Here is an 11,510-nt window from a genome sequence, read left to right as displayed (position 1 = left end):
CTCCTCCTTCACTCCACTCATCCGTCAGGTCCCTCCATCGATCAGTCCTCTGTCCAGGATTACCTCATTTAACACGGTGTCCAGAAGAAGACGCTTGTCACGCCAGACTCCCTATTGATTTCCTCTAACCGGAACTTAGTCCACAGGACAAACTACAAGCTAAAACGGATTGAGAGAGTAGAGGGAGGGAGGGGGAGAGAGGGAGAGAGAGAGAGAGAGAGAGAGAGAGAGAGAGAGAGAGAGAGAGAGAGAGAGAGAGAGAGAGAGAGAGAGAGAGAGAGAGAGAGAGAGAGAGAGAGAGAGAGAGAGAGAGAGAGAGAGAGAGAGAGAGAGAGAGAGAGAGAGAGAGAGAGAGAGAGAGAGAGAGGACTGTCAGAGAGTTTGAGAAAGAAAGGGAGAAATAGTGATAGCCTGTCAGATGGATGTCAGGGGAGACAGGTCATTGTATTGTTGTATGAGAGTGAAGTTGAACTGGTCTGTTGTTGTTGTTGTTGTTGAGCGTTCTATCAGACATAGATTGGGACCTGGCAGTTCGCTGACCTCACATCAGTTTCTCTCTGCAGTGTGTAATGAAACTGTTATTGTTTCTCAATGTTGATTTTTATTGACCCATCTTTCTCTTCTTTTTCCTCTCCCTCTCTCTTCTTCTGTTGCCATCCGTCCTCCCTTACCTCTCTCTTCCTCTTTCCATCCGTTCTTTTTCCTCTCCTTCCACACCCTCAGGATGGGCAGTCCAGGACAGTGCGGCAGTTCCAGTTCACTGATTGGCCGGAGCAGGGGGTGCCCAAGTCAGGGGAGGGATTCATAGACTTCATAGGCCAGGTGCACAAAACCAAGGAGCAGTTTGGCCAGGATGGACCCATCTCTGTCCACTGCAGGTGAGGACCTTCTGTGTGTGTGTGTGTGTGTGTGTGTATACGTGCATGCCCACCATGTGTGTGTTCTCAACAATGTTGATGGGTGTGAGACATTGTTGCTTGTGCTCCTTATAATTCAAACTGACACCATTGTATGTAGCTAACAATGTCAGCATGTAACCCAGTATCCTGAGTCTGTAGGTCTGGGTAAAAGTGTGTAGGCGTCCGGCTCCCAGACTGATACCTTGTGATGTTAAGGGGATTACAACCAGCCTCCCACAGTGCTGGTCTTAATGTTCTCCACAGACATGATGCATGTTTCTCTCGCTCTCTCTCTCTTTCACCCTATCACTCTCTCTCTTTCTCTCTCTTTCTCTCCCCCCTCACCCCCTCTCTCTCACTCTCTCTCTCTTCCCTCTCTCTCTCTCCCCCTCTCTCTCTCTTCTCTCTCTCTCCCCCTCTCTCTCTTCTCTCTCTCTCCCCCTCTCCCCCTTCTCTCTCTCCCCCCTCTCTCTTCTCCCCCCTCTCTTCTCCCCCCACCCCCCCACCCCCCACCCCCTCCCCCCACTCTCTTCTCCCCCCCCCCCCCCCCCACCCTCCCCCACCCCCACCCCCCCCTCCCCCACCACCCCCCTCTCTCCTTACTGCCACTGCAGTGGCCTGGTGTTACAACACCATAGGCTCAGCTCATTCATAATTGATCACTCTGAGAGGCAGCCTCCTGGCATTTGTAAAGGGGAAGCCATTTTTGTTTTATGATTCCCCCCGTGATACATATTTTTTCAAGGTAACCTTTGTCATTATTTTGTCAAGCCATATTCATAATCAGCTAATATATTTGTTTGGCTAGCACCGAAAAAGGAATAGGTGCTTATTGGAGTAATGTTGGCACCAGGGCACCACTGAACTGTGTTAGTTAGTATGTTGATGGTTGAAGACAAGAAGTCCCTCAACGCTGCTTTACTTTCTAAATGTCATTATTATTTTTGAAACACCATGTCGTCACTATCCTGTTCTCAGATCTGTTTGTACTGTATAGCCAACTCCTGTGGTCGCATTAACAGATCTGGGACCAGGCTAGCCAAACACCAGATCTACCAATATAGACATTGTTTTGATGTCACCAGACTTTCACCACCAGACTCCCGTTGGGAAAGTATGATTTCACCACCATACTCCCATTGGGAAAGTATGATATCCCCACCAGACATTGACTATAACCTTTAAGAGCTCGGTCATCTCGGTTAACCCATAACTAAAGTATTGCGTAATTGTTCAGATGCTTGATTAAGTTCTGGGTCCATACGTGTTAATAGAAGAGATAGAACTACGATCGGAACCGGAACGAAGAGCTCCACTCCCCAAGTTACGGGCAAGTCTATGGGCCAAATGTCCCCTCCCCTTCTGAAATTTGAAAGATGCTAACACCTGCAAAATCGTGATTTGTCTAAATAACCAGTGAGGAAAAACCCAAAGCACCAGAACTAATGCTGCTCATTACCTCACGCAGCCCGATGTATCATGACAGCTCTACAGTACCATTTATGTTTACGTAGTCTGTCAACAAGAGATTAAGAGAGAGGGCTGTGTCTAAGGAAGCTTTAATAAAGCAGAGTTATTCTCTCTCTCTCTCTCTCTCTCTCTCTCTCTCTCTCTCTCTCTCTCTCTCTCTCTCTCTCTCTCTCTCTCTCTCTCTCTCTCTCTCTCTCTCTCTCTCTCTCTCTCTCTCTCTCTCTCTCTCTCTCTCTCTCTCTCTCTCTCTCTCTCTCTCTCTCTCTCTCTCTCTCTCTCTCTCTCTCTCTCTCTCTCTCTCTCTCTCTCTCTCTCTCTCTCTCTCTCTCTCTCTCTCTCTCTCTCTCTCTCTCTCTCTCTCTCTCTCTCTCTCTCTCTCTCTCTCTCTCTCTCTCTCTCTCTCTCTCTCTCTCTCTCTCTCTCTCTCTCTCTCTCTCTCTCTCTCTCTCTCTCTCTCTCAAATTAGTGTCAAAAGTTGAACATTTTAGCTAACCCTTTTCCTAACCTTAACCTAATTCTTCTAACCTGCTACTGCACGTTAATTCTCCTAACCTGCTGTGTAAGTTCTCCTAACCTGCTACGAAAACGTTTATTCAGAAAAAAGCTGTATCCCATCTAGTCAAAACCCCATGTGACAAGCTGTGACCAGCTCACAGGGAATAGCTTTCTGGTGTGGAGGGGTTGGAGGGGTGGAGGCATAGAAGGGGGGTGGGGTGGAAGGGTTGTTGAGAGGACTGAAGAGGGACAGACTTTGCAGTGACACAAGGAGGTGAGGAGGCAAGGACTCTGTAGGGCTGCTCAACTCTTTGTCCTTCGTTCCAGAAGTCCATAGGCGTGTTTTTTTAGTGTTGGGGTTTTGTCATTGGTCTTTATTTTGGCCAACCTACTGTCAAAAGTTTTCCAGGTAGTCAATAGTTATCTTTGGCGAAATGAAAAAGTAACCTTTCAACTCCAGTCCACTCCCACCTTTTGCAACCCCTGTCTTCTCCTCTTCCGTCTCTGTCAGAAACTGTCATGGGGTGGGTAGGAGAAAAATTAATACATCTGTTGTCAGATCAATTATTGTTCCATTGGTGAAGTGGAAGTCATTTCACACCAAAGCAGCTTATGTAGACAGCCCTCAAGTATTTCAGGATCAGACTTAAGACTCACCCTATTTCGGGGGACTGTTGCAGGGAAAGGTTTGCAATGGGGACTTAATGAGGCGGAGTTTGTGTGTGTGTGTGTGTGTGTGTGTGTGTGTGTGTGTGTGTGTGCGTTCACGTGTGTTCGAGATTTTGTACGTTCATGCGCGTGTATTCATTTTGTGTTGTGTCAGCGCGTGGGTGGGCATCAAAGTGAATTGTGGACATGCATCACATCAAGATTACCTCTGACATGATCATCTTAGTCAGGTGTTACATTGTGTAGCGACGGCACATGATGACTGGTATCCAGGGGCAGGATAAATAACAACCTTGATGATTATAGCTGGTATCCAGGGGCAGGATAAATAACAACCTTGATGATGATAGCTGGTATCCAGGGGCAGGATAAATAACAACCTTGATGATGATAGCTGGTATCCAGGGGCAGGATAAATAACAACCTTGGTGATGATAACTGGTATCCAGGGGCAGGATAAATAACAACCTTGGTGATGATATACTGGTATCCAGGGGCAGGATAAATAACAACCTTGGTGATGATAGCTGGTATCCAGGGGCAGGATAAATAACAACCTTGGTGATGATGACTGGTATCCAGGGGCAGGATAAATAACAACCTTGGTGATGATAGCTGGTATCCAGGGGCAGGATAAATAACAACCTTGGTGATGATAGCTGGTATCCAGGGGCAGGATAAATAACAACCTTGGTGATGATAACTGGTATCCAGGGGCAGGATAAATAACAACCTTGATGATGATAACTGGTATCCAGGGGCAGGATAAATAACAACCTTGGTGATGATAGCTGGTATCCAGGGGCAGGATAAATAACAACCTTGGTGATGATAGCTGGTATCCAGGGGCAGGATAAATAACAACCTTGGTGATGATAGCTGGTATCCAGGGGCAGGATAAATAACAACCTTGATGATTATAGCTGGTATCCAGGGGCAGGATAAATAACAACCTTGATGATGATAGCTGGTATCCAGGGGCAGGATAAATAACAACCTTGGTGATGATAACTGGTATCCAGGGGCAGGATAAATAACAACCTTGGTGATGATAACTGGTATCCAGGGGCAGGATAAATAACAACCTTGGTGATGATAGCTGGTATCCAGGGGCAGGATAAATAACAACCTTGGTGATGATAGCTGGTATCCAGGGGCAGGATAAATAACAACCTTGGTGATGATAGCTGGTATCCAGGGGCAGGATAAATAACAACCTTGGTGACGATAACTGGTAATCAGGGGCAGGATAAATAACAACCTTGGTGATGATAACTGGTATCCAGGGGCAGGATAAATAACAACCTTGGTGATGATAACTGGTATCCAGGGGCAGGATAAATAACAACCTTGATGATGATAGCTGGTATCCAGGGGCAGGATAAATAACAACCTTGATGATGATGACTGGGATCCAGGGGCAGGATAAATAACAACCTTGATGATGATAGCTGGTATCCAGGGGCAGGATAAATAACAGCCTTGATGATGATAGCTGGTATCCAGGGGCAGGATAAATAACAACCTTGTCATAAAAATGTAAATAACAGAATGGACACATGATAGCTTGTACTAGAAATTGATGTCTCCAGACACAGACAGATTGATTAATAAGTCTAGCCCTAGACTAAGAAGTATGTTCAATGGAGATTCTCCATTCATTCATACTTCTCAGTCCAGGACATAGGCTTCATCTGTGCCCGGGAACCGGCCCATATACACTACCTGTCAAAGGTTTGGACACACCTACTCATTCAAGGGTTGTTCTTTATTTTTACTATTTTCTACATTGTAGAATAATAGTGAAGACATCAAAACTATGAAATAACACATATGGAATCATGTAGTAACCAAAAAAGTGTTCAACAAATTTTAGATTCTTTAAAGTAGCCACCCTTTGCCTTGATGACAGCTTTGCACACTCTTGGCATTCTCTCAACCAGCTTCACCTGTAATGCTTTTCCAACAGTCTTGAAGGAGTTCCCACATATGCTGAGCACTTGTTGGCTGCTTTTCCTTCACTCTGCGGTCAAACTCATCCTAAACCATCTCAATTGGGTTGAGGTTGGGTGATTATGTAGGCCAGGTCATCTGATGCAGCACTTCATCACTCTCCTTCTTGGTCAAATAGCCCTTACACAGCCTGGAGGTGTGTTGGGTCATTGTCCTGTTGAAAACAAATGATATTCCCACTAAGCGCATACTAGATGGCATGACGTATCGCTGTAGAATGCTGTGGTAGCCATGCTGCTTAAGTGTGCCGTGCCTTAAATCACCAACAGTGTCACCATCAAAGCACCCCCCACACCATCACACCTCCTCCTCCATGCTTCACGGTGGGAACCACACATGCGGAGATCATCCGTTCACCTACTCTGTGTCTCACAAAGACACAGCGGTTGGAACCAAAAATCTCAAATTTGGACTCATCAGACCACAGGACAGATTTCCACTGGTCTAATGTCCATTGCTCGTTTTTCTTTTTCCAAGCAAGTCTCTTCTTCTTATTGGTGTCCTTTAGTAGTGGTTTCTTTACAGCAATTCGACCATGAAGGCCTGATTCATGCAGTCTCCTCTGAACAGTTGATGTTGAGATGTGTCTGTTACTTGGGCTGCAATCTGAGGTGCAGTTAACTCTAATGAACTTATCCTCTGCAGCAGAGGTAACTCTGGGTCTTCCATTCCTGTGGCAGTCCTCATGAGAGCCAGTTTCATCATAGCGCTTGATAGTTTTTGCGACTGCACTTGAAGAAACTTTAAAAGTTATTGAAATTTTCCGGATTGACTGAGTAGGTGTGTCCAAACTTTTGACTGGTACTGTACTTCAGACATCTTTCCAAATGGACGCCTGATAGAGCTGTTTGCATGAATGTTGGACTTCAACTGTTATAAAAAATATAATAATAATCATTATAATAATAATAATTTCGTGGGTGCTTATATTTGTTACATTTCACACATGAACAAGTGTGTAGTAATATGCATGTGTGAATTGGAAATGTATTTTTTGCATATCCCAACATATCCCAACATATCCCAACATATCCCAACATATCCCGGCATATCCCCTGAGACTGGTGTGTGTGTGTTTCCAGTGCGGGGGTTGGCCGGACCGGTGTCTTCACCACGCTCAGCATCGTGCTGGAGAGGATGCGCTACGAAGGCGTGGTAGACATCTTTCAGACGGTCAAGATGCTGCGGACACAGAGGCCGGCCATGGTCCAGACAGAGGTGAGAGGTCACTCCGGCCCCACAGGCCTTCATGGATGTTGTAGGTTTTGTGTTGAACATGTAGTTTAGCCATGAGTGCGACGAATACGCATCAGCATTGTGTTGGCGTTGGTACTGGCTGTAAGTCTTAGAGCTGCTGCTAAGTTTGGCTTGTAGTACTATATTGAACAGTGAATTATCTCCTGTTTGCTGCTGAAAAACGTGTTTTTCATGTTTAATGTTATTTATTTTGTCTATGCAGGATGAATATCAGTTTTGCTACCAGGCGGGTCTGGAGTACCTAGGAAGCTTTGATCACTATGCAACGTAAAAATCCATCTCGTCCCCGAATCCTGTGTCCCCCTCAACAGTCTCCTGAGCCATAGAAATGACAACAACAACAATAACAGCAGCCAGAAAACTAAATTCAACCAACAGAAAAGCAAACTAATTGTAGATTATTATTTTTTTAACACCAACAAGAGTGCAATTCCAATTGGACCCAATGGACTTTGATGCCGGTGAGGAAACCGTAAATGATTCCATCAGCAGAAATAACTGACGCCCTCACTCGGAAAAAAGGAAACAAAAGTGGTGGCTCAAGCTGTGGGGTGGGAATAATCAAAGTGTCGGACTGCTAACCTTACCTCATGTGTTCAGATGTGGAGGTGGACATTGTAAACATTTCGTGGACATCTATAAAAAAAAAAAAAGAACTACGTTACAAACAATACAAAGATAACAGTGAATTAAGGAAAAAACGACTAGGCGAACTTGACTGAGGTAAAAAAGGGATTGCTAAAAACTGAGAAAATGGTGGAGTGAATGTAGCTTAGATGGGGGAAGCGTTCGCCTTTTTTACCATGTAAGGGCAGAGGTTCAGAGTTCCTAGTTGTTTATAAACACTTCTGATGGCAAAACTGTGGTTGCCTGTGTACACAGATGATTGTCCCCAAAACGTCGGACACCTCTGATGAGACAAACACACTGAGTTAACGGTAAGGTACTGGCAAGAGAAGTCAACCCCCATTCGGTACCCCCTACCACACTCATCCTTCTCTCTAAGTAAGATAACTTCTACTGCCCATAGTTCTGTTACAACCTTTGAAACTCAACTCCCAACTCGACACGTGTCCATCATACATACAAAGGGCACCCCTATATCCCTTCAACTCTTTGGGCTAAGAGGAGCTTCTGCAGTACAGAATATTCTGGGGGAAAAGTGATGACGGCGTCTTAAAGTGACTGCCAGCAGTGGATTTCGTCAAATACCAATTCAATCAACTTACCTGCTTCAGCTTCTCCAGCACTTAATGTGCGGTGCGTTTTTTGTTGTTGTTGTGCTGTTGAGGACAAACCCCAACATGTTTATACAGTAACCACTGATATAGCTCTCTTAGCCTCAGTCACCATGGAAACTGGGTAAAAGACAGCTCTTGCAAGACCAGATAAATGACAACGAAGTTCCTTTACTTTTTACTGTCACTCTTTGTTCAGGACTAGTTTTTACTGGTGCGGTTCCCAACATTTTGAACGAGTGGAATCACCACATGAGAACTTGACATGGTGAATGGCGGCAACTGGGCTCTCTCTGCAAACGTGTACAGTGACCAACAACCCATTGTAATCATTTACTTGTATTTCTGGGGGGGGTTCTGTCAATACCAAACCTGCTGCTTATTCTCCTGTATGCTGTAAGTGTGACTCTGATATGCGATGACAATGGAGGTGTCTGGGCTGGCGGTGGCAGTTTGCGCTCAGTCGGCTGCGACTGAAAGCGCATCCACACGTTATTGGTTCACCCCCCTCCCTCATCAACTCCTCTCAGCCTCCTCTGTACTCACCGTCTCACTCGACATTCATGTCCCAAGCTTGACAGAGAGAGAGACTAGTCCTCTACTAACAGTGGAAGGACAGTGGTTCAAAGTTGTGAGGAACTGAGTTGATAACCCAGAGAAAAGCTCCTGTCTTTTCTCTTCCAGCTATAGGCCAAAGGTCACTTTGGATGACTGGCCAAGGGCCACTGTGGATTACTGGGGAAGATGTGGCCATGTTGTATTTGAATGTCGTGATGTGAAAGTTATGTCCACGATACAAATGACTTTCACATTACTAAACTTGAAACCTAAACAATAGCAGGGCCGATTCTACGCACTATGTACACGTGTCTGATAAAAACAAGCCCTCAAAGCCCACCATTTTCTTTTTTCTCAGAGGTCTGTGCTTTGGTATACCCAGGAGCTTTTACAATGGATTTTGTGAAGGTGTTTTTGATTGGTATGTACACTAACAGAGTGATGAAAGGAACTGTTTGTAGTCTTTCTTATTTCCAAAAAGCCTTACAGTTATTGTAACATTATGGAAACATTAATGTTGTATTATTGGTGACTGTTGTTATTTTACTTTACATAGCTGACTTTTTATTGTAGTTTTAGTTTCGTTTTTTAACAGAGATATTGTATCGCATTTTTTTTAATTAGCAGGAAAAAAATAAATGCTTATTTGTTCGTATTACGTTAAAAGACATTCTATTTTTTCACTATAGAAATGTTATGTATAACACATGTTTGTGTGTGTGCCTATGTAGGTATATAAGCACACATACATATATATTTAAATGCAGAATATAAAGATGTATCCAAATGTATTTTGTTCTGTTTCTTATTTTTATTTAATTTTTTAGCACCCATAAACTTAGAATTGCTCATGTAAAATTATGACGGATTTTTTTTTTTTTGTAACCATAAACTTAACCTTGGGAAATATTGTGTTTTTCTCTGGAAACAATGAGGTGAGGTGTCTGGCCGGGCGTCGCTCCTACAACCCTTTTTAATTCCTGCCACTTGGTAGACGTGTGCCGATAAGGTGACGGTGTCTTTAATTGTTGTTGAAATTACTATTATCATTAGCTAACAATAGTCATAAGTATTCGTTTGACTATTATTTTCATAAGTAGTAGATTAAATAGTCTACAAAGCTTTCAATTAGAGGAAAGTTATTACTAATTGCAGAAGGTACTGTACTTTTTGACCATGTACAGACCATCCTCTCCCTCTTTCTCAAAGTCAATTTTTTCCCCCTCTTTATTTTGTCTTTCTTTTCAGACACAACATGATCATCCCTTTGTTAGATATCAACTATGATCTCGAATATAACACCTGTAAATAAACAAATATATAGAGTATATGTATTTGTATAATTTGACCCTCATCGCTCTCTTACTTCAAATCAAAGACTGAACTACAAAGATAAGGTTTCTGCTCATTGCAAACTTCCTGGTGTAAAGTGTACTTTCTCCCTTTGTAACATTTGTAGTCCACTCTGCTCTCTGTTCTTAAGTCCCCTCTTTCTTTGTCATATCTGCCATGTTAGCAATATCCCCTGCTAGCCACCCACAGCTAACTCTGTTATGAGACAGGTCAGTGAGGACCGACCTATAACCTTTGCCTCAGCACAGGCTTCTTGCAACCAAAATGGAGCCTGCTCTCTGGCCCCAAAGTGAACAGGGCTTCCTTCTCCAGAGATGGGACATGATGGCAACCAAAGGACTATTCCTTTCCTAAACAAAAAGCTCTATCCTTCCATCCCAAAAAAAAGAAGAATTGCTAGTTCCCAACAGCCTAAAAAGCCAAGAAGTGGACTGTCCATTGGCAGTCATAGAGAGAAACAGGAGATCGTTTTGCTACTTAGCAGCTGGCCATAGTGCAATGACACAGCCATTAGGAGCAAAGTACTACAGTACCACTGACCCTGAATCATGGTATGATGTAAGAGGGTGTTTCCTGCTCTCACATTATAAGAACCTAGTACCATAGTGTGTTCATTCTTTATTTTATTTTATATATTTTGTTACGGGATGCAGAATGAATCAGGACTGAATGAGAAGGAGCCGTGTGACGCAAAGACCAGGAAGAAGGAAGACGAAACAACAAAAGACTCATTTCCAGCATTTCCTTTTCAAGTGGGAATCGCAAACCGTTTCATATGAACAAAATCTTGAAATGAGGACTTTTTTTGTGACTGAATTCAAAGACTGGTTAAGGGCCCATGCCAAAAACCAAGACCGTGGACGTCTTTGGAAGTTTGTGCGATGTGTTACTCTTTGACCAGACTTTTGACAACAACGGCAGCCAAATCTACTGGAATATTCCACAGAGGGGGGAAATTAACAAAAGAGAAAAATTACTACAAAAGATTAGAACCTATATGTACAACAGCCAACAAAAAGATAAAGAACCCTAAAATCAATCTAAATAGTTTTTCTTTGTATGAGGGCCAAGTACTATCGCTTTCAAACTGTTACTTCTAACTAAAACAATAATTCGTTTAAAACCACTGTGTATGTAGATATGTTGACTTTGTATTAAAGAAATGTTGTCTGAATGCCGTTTTATTAATCTCTGCCCAATTATTACCCAGGTTAAAGTACAGTGAATTAGACCATCTGTGTTTTTTATTTAACCTTTATTTAACCAGGTAAGCCAGTTGAGAACAAGTTCTCATTTACAACTGCGACCTGGCCAAGATAAAGCAAAGCAGTGCGATAAAAACAACAACAACAACACAGAGTTACATATGGGGTAAACAAAATATAAAGTCAAAAATACAACAGAAAATATATATACAGTGTATGCGAATGTAGTAAATTATGGAGGTAAGGCAATACATAGGCCATAGTGCAAAATAGTTACAATTTCGTATTAACACTGGAATGATAGATGTGCAAAAGACGATGTGCAAATAGAGATACTGGGGTGCAAATTAGCA

General features: G+C 43.2%; 1 protein-coding gene across 6 annotated transcripts in view; it reads left to right on the top strand.

The window, feature by feature from the left end:
- The window catches only part of LOC121576528 (receptor-type tyrosine-protein phosphatase S), a 391,473-nt gene extending 380,347 nt beyond the window's left edge, over positions 1–11,126 (top strand). For all 6 annotated transcript variants that reach the window (XM_041889743.2, XM_041889739.2, XM_041889745.2 and 3 more), the window contains 3 exons: positions 724–878; positions 6,629–6,764; positions 7,006–11,126. In XM_041889743.2, the coding sequence (XP_041745677.2) occupies positions 724–878; positions 6,629–6,764; positions 7,006–7,074 (360 nt within the window). In that variant the 3' untranslated portion in view covers positions 7,075–11,126. The remainder of the gene's footprint in view (positions 1–723; positions 879–6,628; positions 6,765–7,005) is intronic.
- The last annotated feature ends 384 nt before the right edge of the window (positions 11,127–11,510 follow it).

This window comes from Coregonus clupeaformis, chromosome 11 (genome assembly GCF_020615455.1).
Source record: "Coregonus clupeaformis isolate EN_2021a chromosome 11, ASM2061545v1, whole genome shotgun sequence".
In the NCBI taxonomy this organism is placed as follows: Eukaryota; Metazoa; Chordata; class Actinopteri; order Salmoniformes; family Salmonidae; genus Coregonus; species Coregonus clupeaformis.
Note: the sequence above shows the minus strand (reverse complement) of the source record. Positions and strands in the feature narration are given on the sequence as shown.